The 21,633-nt window shown below is 39.5% G+C and overlaps 1 protein-coding gene across 5 annotated transcripts in view; it reads left to right on the forward strand.

The window, feature by feature from the left end:
- NEO1 (neogenin 1) overlaps positions 1 to 21,633 on the forward strand; it is a 233,578-nt gene that overhangs the window by 163,320 nt on the left and 48,625 nt on the right. For 3 of the 5 annotated variants that reach the window (XM_055437130.2, XM_055437132.2, XM_055437133.2), the window contains 6 exons: positions 1,835 to 2,054; positions 8,792 to 8,946; positions 13,892 to 14,040; positions 14,448 to 14,586; positions 17,558 to 17,607; positions 18,557 to 18,704. In XM_055437130.2, coding sequence (XP_055293105.2) covers positions 1,835 to 2,054; positions 8,792 to 8,946; positions 13,892 to 14,040; positions 14,448 to 14,586; positions 17,558 to 17,607; positions 18,557 to 18,704 — 861 coding nt within the window. The remainder of the gene's footprint in view (positions 1 to 1,834; positions 2,055 to 8,791; positions 8,947 to 13,891; positions 14,041 to 14,447; positions 14,587 to 17,557; positions 17,608 to 18,556; positions 18,705 to 21,633) is intronic. The other 2 variants (XM_055437134.2, XM_055437131.2) reach the window with 1 other exon arrangement.

Here is a 21,633-nt window from a genome sequence, read left to right on the forward strand (position 1 = left end):
ACAAACTCAGTGATTTTCTCTTGTAACACCTAGTGCATATGCAGGCATTCGTCCCGGGCCTTTGCATTGCCTTCATGGGATTTGGGGGCGGGGGGTGGGGGAGTACTGACAAAAAGAAGCAGGAGGCCCTGACCACTGCCATTACCCTGAATGGCATGACCATGGCTAAAACCTCCTATTGACGAAATCCAGAGGTCTCTTAAGCTAAAAACTATGGTTGGTTTTAACACTCCACCACTTCCTATTCCTAGGAAGGGTGATCTAGCCCTTTAAAATGTACTCCATATATAATACAGAGATACAGTGATAGTACCTGTTTCATAGAGCTGTAAAGACTAAATGAGTCCACATAAAAGAGTCCTGATAGCTTAGACGGTAAAGAATCCACCTGCAATGTAGGAGACCCGGGTTCGATCTCTGGGTCAGGAATATCCTCTGGAGAAGGGAATGACAACCCACTCCAGTATTTTTTCCTAGAGAATTCCATGGACAGAGGAGCTTGGAGGGATACAGTCCATGGGGTGGCAGAGTCAGACACAACTGAGTGGCTAACACTTTCATACACAGAGCCAGAGTGCCGTGGAGAAAGTGCTCAGTAAATGGTTGCTGCAGGGAGATTTTACATTGGTCTTCCTCTGTCCTTTCCCTTGGAGTATTTATTCTCACTGGCGTATTCATTTAGACTGCCTCAATTTCAAAGATTCTCTCATAGTTCACAGACATTTTCAGGAGGTTGTTTTCCTACTATTTCATTGAAATGAGGTCCAGAATTTTCGTATTTTCCTGTCTGCCTCTCTTCTTCTAACTTCCCCATTAAAGTTTTGACACATTTCTAATGAATTCCTTCATTTGAAAATTGTGAGATTAAACGTGTACTCCAAGGTGAAGGATATTTTAGGTGTATAGTAGGAATGGACTTCTAAAATCAGAAGTGTCTTGCAACAGAAGGGATATACAGACAAGCATTTGAACAGCAGAGCTCTGATTTGCCACTGCTTCATCTGTCCCATTGAGTCCCTGAATTGTGCTAGTAGTTGTAATCTGTTACTTGGTATTGAGGACTATACCAAACAGATGGAACAATTTGTGTTTTGTGTAAACACAAAATAATATGTATTGTGTTTGTGTGGCTTTGGGATTTGTGATTCATGATATTATACTGTTGTAACTAAGTGAATTGATAAGATGGCAAGTGAACTGTAACTTAGTGAATTGAGGAAGGTTATCAAACTTCCCTGGGTATTGCCAACCACAGAGAGCAGACTTGAACGTTAGATTTCACTTGAAGATGTGACTTTTGAACTCCTGCAGAGCTAGAGGCATACACAGCTCTGCAGTGAGGTCACGATAGTCTGGGGCCCAAGGTAAGTGTAACTAGGCTCAACCATACTACACACATTATTCAATATTTGATAAAGTGGGAAAAAATACTGAGGTTTTTATCACATACAAGACTTAATACATGCAAAATTTGACAGACATTGCATGCTGCTTTCGGAACTAAAGAAAATGACTTGGGCACTGATGTGTACTTCTGTGAGATGTTCTATTCCCAGCTGTCACCCTCCCTTTCCCTCACCCACAGCCATCTAGTGACCTGAAAGTCTGCTTGCTCTGTGGTGATGTGTCTTGACTAGTGCCCGTTAGTGTTCAGTAGTTACCCCTGGCCTGCATGTTAGCCTTCAGTTTAATGGCCTTTTTTATGTTCATTCATTTTATTTTATTTCCCATCGTGGTTTTGTTTATTTCTTTTTTGTTTTTTGTTTTTTCTGTTCTCTTTTTTAAAACCGTCGTGGTTTGCCCTTCATATTCCCCAATATTTGCACATGACAAGATGTTGCCATCCCAACATTACCTCCCACTTCACTGACCAGTGCCACTACTGACCATCTAGCACCAGCTACAACTGGACCACTGCCTTCAGCTCCACGGGATGTCGTGGCCTCCCTGGTCTCTACCCGCTTCATCAAATTGACATGGCGGACACCTGCATCAGATCCTCATGGGGACAACCTTACCTACTCTGTCTTCTACACCAAGGAGGGGATTGCTAGGTAAGTGTCTATATGTCTGGAGCCAGTTGGTTGCATCTTGTCCTCCCAAGACCAGTTGTGCCCACCCTGACTCTCTGCTGTGCAGAATCTGTACCAGCTTTCAGTCCAGAAAGTGTGGTCACAGAGATACGTTGTTTCTAGTCGTAGGTCATGAAAAGTAAATCCCTAAACAGAAGAAGGTCCTGGTAATCTTCCCTGCCTTTCTGGGATGACTTGGGGAGAGGGTTAATAAAGGTATTTATGTAGAAATATTAAAATATAACCAAGAATACCCTTTTTAATATGATTCAGTCAAATACAACCTATAGGCTATGTCTTACTTAGAATTTTCAGATTCTAGAAATTAAGGGAGTTGTTTCTGCCTGCACCCTTAAGCAGGTATGGGCTGCTGAGCTCAAGGGGTCTGCTTGATGACACAAGATTACTAAGTGACCCATGTTCCTAAAACAGTATTTTCATTACATTCCTTTCCATCGCCACTTCTTTCAGGAACTCACATTGCCTCTCCATTGCTTTTAGAGATTTTTCAGAATCACCAGGCTACTTCACTCCACCGTGTACCTTTATTTTATCTGTCCAACCTTATTTTCCTTTAACCCTAGTTAATTCACTTTCTAATGAAACCAGTCTAATTCCTGTCACTCTGCAGCCTTTTTTTCCCCTTGTTTTCTCTTTGGTTACTTCCCCCTTTCCGATTTCTTAACTACCACTATAAAATTCAGTTAATCTTTCTTGGCTCAGATGAAGCCTAATGGGACCCTCATAAATCTTCCTGGACTTTTATAGCACACGCAGCTTTTCTCTTATGTGTATATTTGTGCCACTGATACTCACTTAGTTATGATAACACATGATCTGATACTGCCGTAGTTGTTGCTCTTCCGTTTTTTTCTGTGTGTTTCTGTTGTTTTCCCAACCAGTTACACGCTCTTTGGGAGGCCCCATGCTGCGTGCTGACTGTGTGTTCTTAAACGTTGCTGAGCAGATCCCTTCATTGTGCTGTTACTTCACACCAAAATAAGAAAGCTGAAATACCTGTTTGGGTTAGGGCTCTGGCCCATGCAGTTAAGCTTGTATTTCTACAAGGGTGCTTACATTTGATTTATATCGTATTTAATACCAAACTGGGAAGTTCAGAAGGTATAGGTACCTTAGTCAAGTCAGTGCCCCTTGGGTTAAGACTCTTGAGGCATCTGAGTGACATAATTTGAGTCAGATGGATTGCGCTGCTCACAAGGTAATGGGGTGTTCATCTGAACACTGCAGTGGATGTTTTGCAGTTACAAAGATAAGGAAACATTCTGCAAGTCACAGAAAAGCAAGATATTACTACCAAGCAACACCTGTCTTGAAATATTTCCAGTAGACTTTCAAATCCCATTGCAAAGTCCATGGGGTTTCACAGAAGGACAGAAGCTTTTAGTAATTCCTCAGAAGCAATCTTACATGCATCACAGGGTCTTTGCTTCTAGTAGAAGGCTTGTTGTTCCTTCTACCAGGACTGCATTTCCTTTGCAAACAACTGTCTGGCTTCTTGTCCATCATCCTCAGAAGGTCTCTTCTCGGGTCTTCCATGACTACCCACCCATCATAGCCCCTTGGTCACTGTCACACACTGGGGCACTTGGTGGCTTGTTCCCAAGCAAATTGTTAAATTTTCAGGAAATTTTGCAAACCCAGTGACATGACCCGGTAGCTTGAAGTTGGGCATGGGGGAGTATTTACAGTGACAAGTGCTACACACCAGAGCCAGTTGTTAACCATTTACCAGAACATTGCTGTAACATACCACCATGTCTTGTTTTTTAGCTTTTGTGGGTTTTTTTTCCCAGAACACTTAACACTCAGAAATGTTCTTTTTATTAATGCATTCATTGCATTTGTCTTGTTCAGTAGAGTATCACCATCACCTACAACAGAGCCTGGCTTATCAGTAGCACTAAATAAATATTTGCTGAGTGAGTAATTTCAGACAGTGGAGAAATAATAATTATTTAAGAAATAATATTGATAATTAGTCCCCATTTAGTAGAAGGAAAAAAGTTACATCTCTGTCTTGTGTATGACATGTTATAATTGTATATAACTGTTATAGTTTATATCAAAACATGTTTTTTCAAACTTGTTAAGTATATTAGAAAAAAGTATAGAAACCATTTTTATCAATTGGCAGGAGCAGGAGGACAAGGCAATTATCAATATACATAAAGAGGATCCAATTTGTGTGTCTGTTGTTGAAAAGATGGAAAAGTAGGAAAACTCTGGCCTAGAGTTTTTGGTCAGAATTAGTAAGAGATTATAATAAAGTGGAAGGACTTTTGGAGCCAAGTGTTAAAATAAGCAAGTAAGAATCTGGACATGATCAATTAAGAAGGGACCATTTCAGACTCCTGAGCAAGTGTGCATGTGGTTTTATTAAACAGCTTTTATTAGCAGTTCTTGGCAGGTTCTACGCAAGATTAGAGAGGAAGAGTGGTAGAGTCAGGGAGACAGATCAGCAGGAGTCAGGTTGATCTAAACATGTGGTGGTGCTTCTTCCCTAGTGGGAAGTCAGTAGAGAATCTGCCTACAATGCATGAAACCCAGATTCAGTCCCTGGGTTGAGAAGATCCCCTGTAAAAGGGAATAGCAACCAACTCTAGTATTATTGCCTGGAGAATTCCACGGACAGAGGAGCCTGGTGGGTTACAGTCCATGGGGTCGTGAAGAACTAGACATAACTGAGCAATTAAACACACATATACACAAGCATGTGGTAGGCCTGAAGGATGAAGATGAGAACAGTGACTTGGAACAGTAAATCTGGGGAATATTTCAAAGGAAGATTCTTGGAGATTGTAATAATAATTTTTGCTATTTCATTACTTTAAGATCTTGATTTCTGAATAGAAGCAATGAAGGAATAGAAATAATACTGAGTCAGAGACTAGATTCCCGTTACTTGTTTTATAAACAAAATTTATTTAATCTTTATAAGTTTACATTTTCTCATCTAAAAATTGAAGGTAATGTATTATTTTCATAGACTTGACAACCTTTCGATGTGAGGGTATATGCCACTTCCTGCATTTACAAATTCCCCTACTTCTTGCATCTGATAATTCAACCACCAGGGGGCACTATGTGCCTTGGTAATGAGCTGTATGTTTCTATTGGGTATTCTAGCTTCCTGAAATTTCAAAGGGCCCTTCCTCTGCCATCTTTTACCTGTGAAATATTAATTTTTGTTTTCAATGCCTTTAAACAGCAGTATTTTATATTAGCCACTAAGTAGAAAGTACAGAGTAAGTTATTCCAGAAATTAATAGCGTTTAGAATTGGGCTTCCCTCATGACTCAGCTGGTAAAGAATCCGCCTGCAACACAGAAGACCTGGGTTCGATCCCTGGGGTTGGGAAGATCCCCTGCAGAAAGGAAGGGCTACCCACTCCAGTATTCTGGCCTGGAGAATTCCATGGACTGTATAGTCCTTGGGGTTGCAAAGAGTCGGACACGATTCAGCAACTTTCACTTTCAGAATTGGATAAGGGCTTCCCAGGTGGTGCTGGTGGTAAAGAACCGGCCTGCCAGTGCAGGAGACATAAGAGACGCAGGTTCAATCCCTGGGTCAGGAAGATCTCCTGGAGGAGGGCAGGGCAACCCACTCCAGTATTCTTGCCTGGAGAATCCCCATGGACAGAGGAGCCTGGTAGGCCACAGTCCGTAGGGCACATAGAGTCCAACATGACTGAAGCAACTTAGCACACAGCCTTATGTATCTGTTAGTCTACTCCAGGATCATCAAACTATATACCGTGGGCCAAATCAAACTTGTTTTTATGGCCCAAGACCTAAGGATAAATTTTACATTTTTCAAGTGGTTACACTTTAATAGGTTATATAAATAACTACAGTTGACCCTTGAACAATATGGGTTTGAATTGCACTTGTCCACTTACATGTGGATTTTCTTGGTAAATTTGTAGTACAGTACTACAGAATCCACAGTTGGCTGAATCCCCAGATACAGAACTGTGGATAGGGAGGGCCAGCTGTAAAGTTATACTTAGATTTTTAACTGTGGAGATGGTCGGTGATATTTTTCATTTTGTGTCTTGGCCTATAGATACTTACTATCAAGCCATTTAAGAAGAAGTTCACCACCCTGGGCTCATTCTTTCATTTAATACATGAAGAAACTAAAGCCCAGAAAGAATTAGTGACTTTGCAAGCCAGCATTGTTGCCAGAACTAGAATTGGAGCTCCTAAGTTCTGACCCAGCACTGTCTTGGTACAAAATGTACCTTTTTCTCTTTTGACTCTTAGCTAAGACATTCTAACCTAACTCCCATTGTAACCTCACACATTTACGAAAATTGTCCTTCATAACTCATCCCAAATCTTCCCTGAGGTCAGTTTTATTTCCAGACAGACTCGGTTCTGTGACCTCAGGTCAGTGTACTGTTAGAAGTTTTTTCAAGTGTTAGATGTTTCATCTCAGGGAATCATATCTACTATTGATTTTTTTCTTATCATAATGCTTCTGTAGAAATTTGTTTTAGGTTTTTTTCCCCTTTTACATTGTTGTTTAGCTGCTAAGTCGTTCGTATTCGACTCTTTTGTGATCTCATGGACTGTAGTCCGTCAGGCTCCTCTGTCCATGGAATTTCCTGGACAAGAATACTGGAGTGGGTTGCCATTTCCTTCTTCAGAAGGCCTTCCCAACCCAGGGATCAAACCCTCATTTCCTGCATTGATTGGTGAATTCTTTACCACTGAGCAACTCGGGAAGCCCCCCTTTTATATAGGAACAAACAAAAAGATAAAGATGATATCATTACGGTATAAAATTTACACATTAGAAGGCAAATTTCCATTCATTCATTCCACATACATTTGTGATGCTGCTTCGGTGCACGAACCTTCTGCTAGTGCTCTGTAGTACGTGGAAGTGAATGAAACACTCTCACTTCAGTTTAAAGTAAAACAGTGCCCCTTTCACTGTCTTTCTCGGAAAGGTCTTGTTTAAACTTTGATGCGCAGTGAGCAAAACAAACTAATCTGTGCTCTGGCATTAAGCTTTTAGTTTAGTGAAGTCACATACCATACTTCGTGTTAGAGAGCAGTCATTTGTGATTGGATTGAATGTCAGAAACCTCACATCATAGGAAATCAATTGATACTCTCCTAAATCTTGTGATTGAGAGGTTTAGCTGAGAAGAAAATATCAATAGGTATCTCAAGAGTCTCTGAACAGTAACTTTTGTGACCATGATATTTTCCAATGGATCTGACTGTAGACAAGCAGCCTCTATAAATATGATGTGGGTGGGTACTGTTTGTTTTAATTAAAATAAGGTAGTTTAAAGAACCATAGAAAACTATTGAAAAACACTTGAATCTCTGAAATGCAGATATTCACATACAATCAGACAAATTGGCATATGGTTATGTAGAACTTACCAAATTTTAATCAGTTTAACCATTTATTTCAATAAATTTCAGGGAAAATTACCAATATTTTAAAGTAAGAATTTAATTCAGTAGATTTTTAGGTAATTTCAAATAATTTCTCCCACAAAGTAGTTTTGGGCCCTTTTATCACTCTCTCAAGATAGACATAGATCTTTCCTCACATAATCAGTAATTCTTAAAAAAAACACAAAACAGCTATTTGTCTAAAACAAGTATTTTCTTTCACTGTATCTGTTGAAAGCAAATACAGTCTTTGTTATAGTGAGTACAGTACACTGAGCATAATTATTGTAGACACACAGACCCCAAAAATAGAGCCTGGAAGCCACCTGTTTTAAAGAACCTGATAACTGCCTTTATGTTTTCATCTCATAACACCAGATCACTAGCCATTTGCACCATTTGTGATAAGATTTGTTAAATATTTCAGATCAGTTTGAAAATAATTTTTAAAAAGAAATAGATTGTAAAAATCAGAGTAGTTATTAGCTTATTTTATAGATTAGATTCATTTAAATTTTTAATGTTTTGTTCCCAGTTTTAAGTGATAATCTCTAATTTCCTTTTATTAAGAGTTTATTATCCAAAAGATACGCAACATTCTTTGATATTTTCTGTGAAAATTGGATCATACCTATAATCACCTTCTGTTTGTTTCCCTAAAGATAGCCCCTTAAAACTCAGTGATTCTTAAAGTGTACAAAATTGGTGACTGTTGCTGCTGCTGCTGCTACGTCACTTCGGTCGTGTCCGACTCTGTGTGACCCCACAGACGGAAGCCCACCAGGCTCCCCTGTCCCTGGAATTCTCCAGGCAAGAACACTGGAGTGGGTTGCCATTTCCTTCTCCATTGTGTGAAAGTGAAAAGTGAAAGTGAAGTTGCTCAGTCATGTCCGACCCTTAGCGACCCCACGGACTGCAGCCTACCAGGCTCCTCCATCCATGGGATTTTCTAGGCAAGAGTACTGGAGTGGCTTGCCATTGAGATGGCACTGAGAAGACTCTTGAAAGGAAGTTGTGATTATGACCAGCGATTTCAGTGATGTTTAAGCAAGAACATCAGCGACTTCTCAGACATGTGTGACATTGCTCTTAACCAGTGTCCATATTCCATGCACCGTTCCACCCCCAAAACTTTCCTTTTTTGAGAGTTAATTTGAGTTAAATTTATTAAGATTTTGATGTAGTGTGGTGTCTATAGATATTGCAATGAAAATGAAATTGCACATTCTAGAAATTTCCATAATCAATGTTATTTCTTTCCAAATCCCTGTTTATCCAAAGGGAACGTGTTGAGAATACCAGTCGCCCAGGAGAAATGCAGGTGACCATTCAAAACCTAATGCCAGCAACAGTGTACATCTTTAGAGTTATGGCTCAAAATAAGCATGGCTCTGGAGAGAGTTCAGCTCCACTACGGGTAGAAACACAGCCTGAGGGTAAGTCTCCCACCTGTCTGTCAGCCCTACCTGTAGCAAGACCTATATGAAGGGCTATCTTATGTACAGCCTGGCATACCATAGGTGTGCAGGAGATTAACAGTGCCTCCCTTTTAGATATCTTAGTGAATTAGTTAAAGGAGATCAAGTTAACTGCATCAGACAGCAGCAAATAGTGTACGACAATATAATTCTGCTGGAAGACACCCAAATTTTACTGATTCTTTGGACCCAGTTCAGATGCTGTTCTAAAATCTTCCTCTGATCTTATCTAATATTATTTTCTACAGTTCTAAGGTACATTATGCATTATTTAAGTTGTGAGATGTATTATTGTACATCTTCCTTGAATTATGGTTATGAATATATCTCATTAATTTTATGGCAGAGTATTTGTTGTAATTTTATTTCCCACCATGTCTAATGCAGTACCTCACACAGGAAGTAGGTATTTAATGGTTATTATCTGAGGTGGATGAAGCTGGAGCCTATTATACAGAGTGAAGTAAGCCAGAAAGAAAAACACCAATACAGTTTACTAATACATATATATGGAATTTAGAAAGATGATAACGATAACCCTGTATACGAGACAGCGAAAGAGACACAGATATATAGAACAGTCTTTTGGACTCTGTGGGAGAGGGCGAGGGTGGGATGATTTGGGAGAATGGCATTGAAACATGTATATTATCATATGTGAAATGAATCGCCAGTCCAGGTTCGATGCATGAGACAGGATGCTCGGGGCTGGTACACTGGGATGAACCAGAGGGATGGGATGGGGAGGGAGGTGGGAGGAGGGTTCAAGATGGGGAACACATGTACACCCGGGGCAGATTCATGTCAATGTATGGCAAAACCAATACAATAATGTAAAGTAGTCTCCAATTAAATAAATTAAAAAAAAATAGTTATTATCAGTGGAATTGCCCAAGTCTTTATACATACTGTACTCTTTGAAATCTCTTCAAAGCTTTACCTTGGACCTGTTGTCTTTTGTGTTAAATAATGTTACTTCCAGTTACATTTCTTAAGATTTTTCCAACTGAAATTAGTGTCAAGGTGATTTACCTTATAAATGTCTTCTATGTCTTAAATATTGTTTTTTAAACTGTAGGTCAGAAATTATGAGAAGCAGTCAAATTTAGATTTAATGCTTTTCTCATGAAGCTTTCTTCTACACTTGTACCTTCTTTTAACACAAGCCGTTGTTTTTCTTGGGAGCCTTCTCCAGTTTTCTTTTCCTATTAATTGCACTAGTGTTTCTATGTTAACAGATTTGCAGTAACAAAAATTTTACTGCAGCTGAGGGGCATGGGTGATAAATTTGAGGAAGCTGCTGACTAGGGTACTAAACAGATTAAATGTATTTACCAATGAAACTATGGAAATAATTCAAGGACTCTGCCTGATGGGTGGAATAAGTAAAGTCAAGAAGCTGTGGAATTTCACTTTCTATTGCTGTAGTAAATCATTCACCCATCAAACAGTTTCTGAGGACTTCCTCTACCAGGCCCTGCACAAGCTATCAGAGATGCAAGGGACAGGACAGGAATCCTCCCCTTAAAGAAAGCAGTCAAGATAGGAGGCCATTTATCATCTCTGTAATAGAGCATTAACGGTCAGGAATCAAACCCAGGCAACAGCGAGAGGACCAAGAGAGAGCTGGGTGGAGGGTGGGGGTGTTGATTTAAGGAAATAATGTGTTCTCACTACAGGGAAAGGATGTTGAGTTTCACAGTTACTATGTTTAAATAAGAGCTGCTGCTGCTGCTGCTGCTGCTGCTGCTAAGTCACTTCAGTCGTGTCCGACTCTGTGTGACCCCATAGACGGAAGCCCACCAGGCTCCCCCGTCCCTGGGATTCTCCAGGCAAGAACACTGGAGTGGGTTGCCATTTCCTTCTCCAATGTGTGAAAGTGAAAAGTGAAAGTGAAGTCGCTCAGTCGGGTCCAACCCTTAGCGACAATCTATTAGATTTCGGACTCAAGTTTCCTTCATTAATTCTCACAGGTGTCATTCATGAGAGAGAATGAAATACAGAACAAGGAACAGTTACTGTAAAGTTAGGTAAATCAAGTTAGGTTCCTAGGAAAACATGGAACCCCAGGCTGGCCTTAACACATTTGGCTTAGAGCAGACATTCTTGGGGAAGGAAACTGCTTGACCCAATCCCAAAACTAGGATTAGCAGTGTACATGCAGGGTGAGTCATGATGAAAATGAAAGAGACCACTGAATTTGATTCCGTGCAAGGGTTCCATCCTGGGGCCGTGAAACTTCTGAAGGTGCATGAAAATATTGTGTGTCTGTATGTATTCACGTTTGCCTTTGGAAAGAACCTGTGGTTTTCTTGATCACTTCAGAACCTACGGTCAGACTGCAGAAAACTACAGGACTAAAAGGGGCATTGTCGAGTTAGAGATGAAAGAGGAGATTTGAGTGCCTGTCATGTGCCAGGCATCAGGATGTAAAGATGTTCACGAGATAGTCTGGTACCAGACAAGGGCTGACAGGGACTGGTAAATGGGCAGGATTGTGATCATTTGTTCAAGGGAGTTTGATTAAAAGAAAGTAGCTAAGAATATAAATGTGAGAGTTGGACCATGAAGAAAGCTGAGAGCCGAAGAATTGATGCTTTTGATTTGTGGTGTTGGAGGAGACCCTTGAGAGTCCCTTGAACTGCAAGGAGATCAAACCAGTCAGAAGTAAAGGAAATCAGTCCTGAATATTCATTGGAAGAACTGAAGCTGAAGCTGAAGCTCCAATACTTTGGCCACCTGATGCAAAGAACTGACTCGTTAGAAAAGACCCTAATGCTGAGAAAGATTGAAGGCAGGAGGAGAAGGGGACGACAAAGGATGAGATGGTTGGATGGCAGCACCAACTCTATGGACATGAGTTTGAGTAAGCTCCAGGAGTTGGTGATGGACAGGGAAGCCTAGCGTGCTGCAGTCCGTGGCATCACAAAGCGTTTTACATGACTGAACGACTGAACTGAAGAATATAGATGGAAGGAGCAACAGCTTCTGGAGAGACTGTTTTAGGGATGCAGAGTGACTATTAACATGTTTTGGCAAAAGAGGAGTCAGTGGAAAGAGATTTCATCTGGATGTGTTCAGCCTGGGGCAGGGGTGGGGGAAGCCAAAGTGTTAGAGTCAGCCCTTGGAAAATATTTTACATTTTTAGCTTTTCAAGCCAACTTAAATTTTTTCACATGTTTTAATGCCACTGTACAGACGAAAGAATTTATTAGCGCCTTTTTTAGGATCATATTTGCCTACGTTTAACTGGTGAATATACTGAAAGTGATTTCAAGGGAATTTGTTCTGTTTTCCTTCCCTTTTAAAAAGTTAGAAGAAAGTTTTCCATAGCAGCAGAAGTGTGACAAATCCCACCTGTCAGACTGTGCAAAATATGCTCTTAACATTAAGTGAATAACATGATTCATGACTAAATAAAGCAAACAACTGTCAGAATAACCATATTCAGGTTTCTCTACTTTGGTAGCTAAACTAATCTTAAGCTGTCATGCTGTTATTTAAGAAAGCCAGTTTGTTTTACATTTTGTTAGTTGTTTTTTTCCCCTTTCCTTAAGTCTAATGGATGTCTGTTACAAAAGTGCTGGCACCAGAGAAGTGATTTTCAGATGCAGAATGTCCACCAAAGTGTAGACACCGGCAGCTGCCCAGGATTTGTATATAAATTGGGACTGGAACCTGACAGTCAGACAAAAAGAATGTAGTAAAAAAGGATGTGAACTGGGCAGACGATCGGTCAGTCACTCGTGGGGTCTTCCAGTCACAGCTTCCTTGAGAGGGTCTTGTCGTAATTCCCTACCTGACCCTCCTGGCTCCCCAGTTTAGAACCAGGAAGGGCTTGGTTCGTGTCTCCACCACTCACCAACTTTTCCTTCATTTGGGAATGGTTCTTAACTTCTCAGCCTCATCCATAAGGAGGGATGATAACAGTATCTGTCTCATTGGGGTTTGTGTGAAGATGAAGTAAAATATAATTTAAATACATGTAAAGCACTTAATGCTGGACTGATAGCAAACATTGAATACTTGGTGGCTCTTTTTAAAGTGAGTGTTTATCTAGTCTTGTTCCCTTGCTGTTTTTCTTCTGTGCATGTGTTCATATGTTCATTCTGAAGGCAGATCTGGTCATGTCTTGTCATATTCCTGCTCATAGTTTTTCAGTAATTATCTAACACCTACAAAAATAATCCAAACTCGCAACAGGGCCTTGTCTGGCTCTTGTCATCCTTTGTAGCATTCTGTATCTCGTATCTGTTCCCTGTTTCAGCCTGAACCATATACGGCTGTCTTCTCACCTGTCACCCCCATTGACTAGAACAGTGTCTCCCTTGATGTCTGAGAAAACTGCTCATTCTTTCTGCTCCCTAAAAGTCCACTTCAGTCCTTCCCTTTCCTAACCACCCCACCCAGAGCAGAACTAGTACTCCTTTCCATTTTCATTTCAGTTGTTGCCTAATCTGCCAGCACTTACGAACTTCTTTGTAACTATATGTCTGACTCCCCTCTAGACTGGAGGTCTCTGTGGGCAGGGCCTCTGTCCATCATTCATTGTATCCCCGAGGCCTGTCAAGAGAAGGCTCCTTTCTGTGATACCCGCCTATATGTGCTGCAGTCCTGCTGCAAAATAGGATTTTATAAACCACAAGAAGAATTCTTTAGTGTTCACTTTTTTCTTTGAATAAATGTGAGATATTTCACAGATAATTTTTTATTTTTGAGTCATAAAGAGGGAAATCATTTAACTATATATTATCCTGAAACCTCTTGAGTCAAATCACTTGTTTTCTTAGTTTAATTGTTTTTATTGTTTTGAAAACATAGCCAGGGGGCCATTATTGCTGAGAGTGGTCCTGAGGGGTATAATAAATTTTATTTTTATCTTGCCATCTTGAAATCTTTCTAGTTCAGCTCCCTGGCCCAGCACCTAACATCCGAGCATATGCAACTTCACCTACTTCCATCACTGTCACCTGGGAAACACCGTTGTCCGGAAATGGGGAAATTCAGAATTATAAACTGTACTACATGGAAAAAGGGACTGATAAAGAACAGGTATAATATGAAGCCTTTTTTTTAATGCATTGATTGGAGTAGTAGAGTTGAAATATATTTCAAAAACTCAGTACCTGCTTGTCTAGAAACCTGAGGGAAAAATATGTATAAGAAATGATGAGTTGATAAACTGTTTCTTAGTACCAAGGTTATTCTGTAATTTTTGCCATCAAAGGTCACTAAACATTATTATTTCTCAGCAGATTGCCAGTGTTTATGATAAATTTGCTCTGTCTATTGAAATAATGTTCTGTAAGAGGGATAAAAATCTGCATTATGTCAAATATAGAATTTGTTTAGTTAATTATTTGCTTCATTTCTTTTGGCTTGAGTTGTATATTTATATATACACACACATATATATACACACATATATGTATGTATATATCTGTTTTATTTTACTCAAGGATGTTGATGTTTCGAGTCACTCCCACACCATTAACGGATTGAAAAAATACACAGAGTATAGTTTCCGAGTGGTAGCCTACAATAAACATGGTCCTGGAGTCTCCACACAAGACGTTGCTGTTCGAACTTTTTCAGATGGTGAGTTTTCTTCCTCTGGAACAGAATACCGGAGCTTGGGGGCCCTGATAGCATAGTAATAAGATCATGGGCTTCGATATCAAGAAGATTTGGTTCACATACCAGTTCTGACAGTGTGACTTCAGTCAAGTCATTTTACATGTCTGAGCATGTTTCCTTACATGTGAAATTTAGATAATACCAGCTTCATTGGGTTGCTGTAAAAATCCAGTGAGAGGTCATAGAACATGTAGTGCCTGGTACTTGAATAGCTTCTTGGTATTTTATTTTTAGTAGATTTTTTTTTGTATAAGTGAGTATTATTGCTTGTTCATAGAACAGATCACCCAAGGCTATTGGAAAGCTGGCCTTACTCTACATAGCAGTTATATTTCCATGCCAGATAGGTCTTTTAGTTGATTTTTTTTTGTATAAGTGAGTATTATTGCTTGTTCATAGAAGAGATCATCCGAGGCTATTGGAAAGTTGGCCTTACTCTACATAGCAATTATATTTCCATGCCAGATAGGTCTTTTAACTCCTCAATATTTTGTGACAATTTATATCTCACTGTTATTTGCTTAGACTGATGACCTAAAGCAGTGGTTTTCAAAGTACAGCTTGCCAGGGAAACTGAGTAGTCAAGACCCACATATTTTTAAAAGATATTTTTAGAGTAGAACAGAAAATAACAGTTCATTGCACTTAGTGTATATATTGTATCCTGAAACTCAGCTAAATCCAAATGCTTCAAAAATGTCTTTTTCTTAAAAATGTGTGTATATGTCTATAGCCTTTACACTGAATGTCTAAACAAGTGTTAAGAGCTGTAGTTTGACTCCTTTAAACAAGTGGTCAGACATCACATCGCCATTGGAGCAGACTGACATCATGTGATGCATTGCATCAAGAAAGACATAACTTCCCCTATTTCACCTGTGCTGTATCCCTGCCAAAAATGTTTTAAGTATGATCGTGATGAAACAACGAGACATACATCCAAATTGGTGGACATTCTGCAAAAAAATAAACTAATTCTTAGAAAATATTAGTCTCATGAAAGAAACGAAAAAGGGGAGTCATTATAGGATTAAAGAAAAGTAAAACACAGAATAAAATAAAACGTGTAATTTTTGATTCCTGAATCTGGGAGTAAAAACAGTATAAAGACAGACACTCTCAGTATAATTACTTAATAATTAGGTTGGTATAGTATCAATTAAAAATTAGATATGTTATTAGGTATATTAGATAATAGTTTTGTGCTGATTAGATTTTAATGTGATCATTGTATTTTAATTTTGTTGGAGAAAGTTTTCTTAGGCGATCCATACTGTAGTATTTAGGAGTGAAGTATCATAATGACTGTAACTGTCTCTCAGCTCTCCAGAAACAATATGTAGATAGAGAAATATGTATAAATATAATGAGAGAAATAAAGCATATGTGGCAGAATATTAACAAGTGGTGAATGCAGGAAAAGAGTGTATGGTGTTCAAAGTATTCTTCTTGCCACTCTTTGCACTTGACATTTTTCAGGATAAAAAGTTGGGAAAAGTAAATGCCGACTATATTTTGGTTAGCCTTTGTTTAACATAGGTTTTTTAATCTACCCGTGAGCCACTTTTAACTGCATCAAGTGGGGTGGCATGCTGACTACCGTGTCTGTTGCAGGAACTGAATGTCAGCGTGGTTGCTTAAGGGCAGCTCTTCAGAGGAAGAGAAACCTTGGTTCTTATACCAGTTGAAACAAATACCGTGAGCAAGTTAACTCCCCTGAGCTGCAGCTGTAGTTTTGTCATCTATAAAGTGAGATAATAACAGAAACTCCTTTGTAGGATTGTTGTAAGGATTAAACTACCTGCCATGTAGGAGCATGAAGCAGATCTTAGCTGTGATGGTGGTGGTGATGATGAAAGAGAAGAAGACAGCAACAACAATTATGTTGGTGCCTCTGCAGCTGAGTCAGAGGTTCTTAAAACGGAGATGACTGAAACCATCCATGGACTTTTTTCAGAACACAAATGGAGAAGTCCTTCTCCAGACCCTCTGAATCTCTAGGTTGAGAGATCTCTATCCTCCAGAAGAATACAGCACAGTGGGCGCTGAGTTATGTGTCTGGTCACCAAGTGTCAGAATGGAAGGGAGAAATTTCCATGTGTGGATTAGGAGAGAAAAGCTAAAGTCAGCGTTTTGTGGTTGGAGAAGAAACTAATCAGGTTTTCTTAAATTTTTTTTCTTTCTATAGTTACTATGAAAGAAGACACTGGAAGGCATATGTACAATTAACTTTGAGATACCCTGTCTTATGTTCTGATATGTGACAAACTAGTTATACAGCTGTTTTTGTAACTAATAGTCCCAAACCTCTCACATCTGAATGAGTATTTCCTGCTATAGAGTTGCCTTCAGAAGCCAAATGGTTACTTAACTGGACTTCCATTGTTTAACAACTCTTTGCTCTCCTTGAAACTGCCTTCAAAACCAGTTTAGGAACCCCACAAGAAAGCCGAGGTTGTTGATTTGTGTACATCACACTTTGGACACATAATGATACTACCCAGCTGGTTCACTTCCCATATTCATTAGGCTTATTTACAGAAAATGTACCCCAAAATAAAGATATGCTGTTCCCAAGAATATTCAGAAAAATGCATTAAAGGTTCAGAATATAATTGGGCTCTAGGAAAGTTTAGAGTCAGCGTCATATCCTTGAAATAAGTATCTGACTTCCCAAAGGTATATCCTGAGTTGGGCATGGATGTGTATATGTGAATGTGTCTCATTATTTTAAATGACTCATATATGGCCACACCTTATCCAAATACTGCCGTCAACATGAGGACACTGGCTCCTGGGTTAGACTTTCAGGTTGCGGATCAGTGTTTGAGATGTACATTTGTGTAAGGTCTGGCCAAGAACAGTCACGTGATGTAATTGAAATTTAAATTTTTTTTCATTTCCTTTTTTTTTTCTTTTTTGGTCTGTGCAGTTCCCAGTGCTGCTCCTCAGAATCTGTCTTTAGAAGTAAGAAATTCAAAGGTAAAACTTTATATTGCTCTTGTTCATTTTTACTGGTAGCCTGTTAGGCCTCAGGAGGGCTTATAAAGAGGAAGATTCTCTATCAAAACAATCATAATCAAGCAGAGAAATAAAGTGATATAGATATTACACTTGCCTGTTTAAAGCTGGACTTAGATGCCAACTTTGGTTTATTCGGTTTAATTTTCCTGCCTTTATCTAATGCCAAAATTACTTTAGCCTTTCTGCAAGTATACTGCTATTATTATGTAAACCATGGCTTTATAGACTTTAAACATCCAGAACTTTGGTGATGCGGTTTATGATACTGGAGCCACTTAGTACTGTGAGGTGAGCCCAGAGTGAGTCAAAGGCAGACATCCGCCCTCTCGTTACACTGCTGTGGCTAGCTTTCCTGGGCAAGTTCACTGTGCCCTGAAGACCACGTGTGTCTCTCAGATGCCCAGAGTCCCTCCTGGGCTGCATAGACAACTGAGACAGGCAGTCCTTTCAAAAAGTAATCTGGGACTCCTTTTCTTTTGAGAAACAGCCAGCTGATAATTAACAGTCCCCTCTTTGAAAAGTTTTAGATAGAAATTATCTAATTTCACTCTTCTTACAGTAGAGGTAGAAGAGAACCTAACACCAGTTTACTTCCTCATCCACATGCCTCTGGCCTCATGTTTTCCTTCAGAAACTTTCCTGAGACTTTTGCCTGGTGTCTTCATTCTAGCAAAATAGATCAGGTGCCAGAGTGCACTGCCCACAAATACAGTCTCCCCATTCCATCTTTGAGGGTTTTAAAATTTAAAACTATCTTTGAGTGATTATAAAATAGCTTAGTAACAATACTCTGAACATTCTGTTGCCTTTGTATTCCTTCTCTTACACACTGAATTCAGGGTAATAATACACAAAACAGGACCAAGGTTTGATATATTGCCTTTCCCTATAATCTTGTGTTTCCTAGAGTATTGTGATTCACTGGCAGCCACCTCCTCCAGCCACACAAAATGGACAGATTACTGGCTACAAGGTTCGCTACCGAAAGGCTTCCCGAAAGAGTGATGTCACTGAGACCTTGGTGTCTGGAACACAGCTGTCACAGCTGATTGAAGGTAAGCTGCTTTGCATGTAGGCAAAAGCTTGAAGATGGTATCTCTCTCAAACTTTGAATTAATGCTAGTCTAACGACTGCTTCGGGCTGTTGACTTAAACAAATCAAAAATGGTTTAAAAGAATTTTAGTTCAGTCAACGTCTGACCTGATAAAAAATTGTAGAATACACTCTTACAGGTTCTGCCTGTTCTGTGGTGAAATTATTTTAATGTATTATCAATGTAAACAAAGCTACATAAGTAAAGAATCTTACTCAGTCTAGGTGGTAGAAGAGGCCTACAAAATGATTTCTTCTAACACTGATACCACTTGGGTATCTGTGGCCTGAAGCATTTGTGAATGGCCACAGCCGTGCAATAATCATTCTTGCTGCTCCAGATATGATAAAGTTTTAGAAAATTCTGTCAGGCGTAGCTATTTTGTATAGTTTTCCCTTTATGTGCAACAAATCAAATGGCCCCTAATCCATCTCTAGTATAGTAGTCAGTTATCCTCTTCCTCCTTTTTTAAGTAGGGGAAGTAGAGTTGGCTTTGCAAAACCAAGTTGGCTTTGCATGAGAAGCGTTGGAAGAGAATTTTTGCTCTTTGGATGTTAGAACTGTGTGAAGAAAGAATAGAGACAGATGCCCCTCAGAAACTTGGGGTTTCCTAGCAGAGCTGGTAGAAAAGACCTGAGAATTAGAGGTCTTGGCATTATTATCTAAGCCTTGAGGATTAATTTCATCACCCTTGGGAACTCTAAACTTTCTTTACGTTGCTTCCCTCATGGCTAGAGATGACAGGATTAGAGAAGCTTGACATCAGCCACTTTCCTGTGTCTCCAGGGGCCAGATTCTTGATAGAACCAGGATCTTGGGCAAAAAAGTATAATGGATCTTCCCTTCTTTATAGGTATAGGGTTTCAAAAATTGAGAGAGCCATTGACAGTGAAAAAGAGTCCTCCAGTAAACCAGCAAGTTTTCTCCATACTCCTCACCTCACAGATGGGATTGACTTCTTTCAAAATAGGAGAAAGTGAATGTTTGTCTTCAAGGGTATCTTTCAGTTTTCTTATTTCCTCACTTGAACCCTGCAGCTCTAAGCTGCAGCAGATAAATACGACTGCAGGAGTGTTGCTAAGAAATCTCACCAAAGGAGCATTACTGCAAAATTGGTCATGAATGTTTTTAAAAGTCAGTCTGATTATACTCCAGAATAACATTTCCCAAAGATGAGGCTTTTATTTTGAATATTTAATAGTAGGTACTTCTTATATACCAGGCACAGTTCTTGTTTGTACTAAATAAAAATAGATACAGTCCTTGCCCCTGAGGAGACTATTCATTTTCTCAGTGAAACATTTGATGTATAAACAAAATACCACTTTCTTAATAAAAAATAGCCTTTTGTTTATCAAGAAAATTCTTGCATTTTAAAATTATATTTAGATTCATTCATTCACTTAATAGACTTTATTGAACTTTTATTGGCATGCAGTGGCACTGGGTATATAATGATGAACAAAAAGTGTATGTGCACTTAGCCTCTCAGTTGTGTCTGATTCTTTGCGGCCCCATGGACTGTAGCCTGCCAGGCTCCTCTGCCCACGGAATTTTCCAGGGAAGAGTACTGGAGTAGGGTGCCATTTCCTACTCCAGGGGATCTTCCCAACCCAGAGATCGAACCTGAGAAGGGGAGGTTGTTATTCTTTTGAAGCATTAACTTGAAGCTGATAAGTATTAGAGGAATAGTATGGGTTCCCACGATCCTGTATTGAACAACAAATTACAGGCTTTTAAGGTTTAGCCAGTAACTGTTGTTTCTTCTTTTTGTACTACTTACAGCGCTTAACACATTCTGTCGTATCTTTATAATGGAAATCAAGTGCCTTAATTTTAGCCCACGAGCTTTGTAGGTCATCTTGAGGGAGAGGAGTTCAGCCTCTGTACTTATTCTCACATCACCTACTCGTGTGCTTTCTCTCCCACTTGCCCTCACTCTTACATCCCAATTCCTCAGAGGAGAGGGAATGATAACCTGATGGGTTGATTTCTTCTAGAGCCTCAACTGAACCATGTTTGCTAGTAGTCCAGACTGTTGTCTGCTAACAGTTACAGGTGCCTGTGTGGCCCACTCTGGCCCTGTCAGTATGTGCAGGGAGGACAGAGGGGTAAACCGACTGGGGCCCAGCTACTCTTGTTTCTCTTCCTGTCTTGCTGCCTGCTTTCTTGTGGACCAACACCAATCAGGATGGGCATGCAGAGAACAGGCCCTCCTCTCCTCTCACACCATGTGACAGCATTAGCTGAGCCAGGGCTCGTCCTGCATCCTGGCCAACCTCTCTCTCAGTAGCTCTCTCTCAGGAATTTTTGTACTAGTTTCTGGCCAATGATCCTGTTATCCTACACCTCCTCCAATAATGGGAGGTGTAGGATAATTTTTCGTAACCTTTATAAGACCTTTCACAATATCTGGTATCAAAGTGCTCTAAGAAATGTATGAAAGTGAACTGCACACTCAAAAATGGCTTAGATGGTAAATTTTATGTTATATATATTTTAACACAAAAAGAAACAAATTGACTGTTACCCCAGTTCATAGACTTTTACGTGTAGATCTTTGTTACCTTTGATACATTCTTATATTGTATACTTCATTAGCTAATAGTAAATATAAAAGATTGCATATTAAAAAGGTTTATTCCTCTTTAACTTATTATATATACTCCTGAGCAAGTAGGTTGTTGAGAAATAGATTTCTAGGCCATATTTGATGCTTAAAATGTTTCTTTTGTGATTATGACAGAGGTAAAGCGGTAGGAGTTACACCTCTGCATTATTTTCTGGTCTTTGGTGCCTTCTGAGACCAGCTGACTTTGTTCCTTTGTTGTAACTCATTCCTTTGGCCTGTTTTTGGTCTTAGCCTCCTTAGTAACAAAATAAAGTGAAA

Source organism: Moschus berezovskii, chromosome 9 (genome assembly GCF_049115385.1).
Source record: "Moschus berezovskii isolate FMDL1 chromosome 9, NW_MosBer_1.0, whole genome shotgun sequence".
In the NCBI taxonomy this organism is placed as follows: Eukaryota; Metazoa; Chordata; class Mammalia; order Artiodactyla; family Moschidae; genus Moschus; species Moschus berezovskii.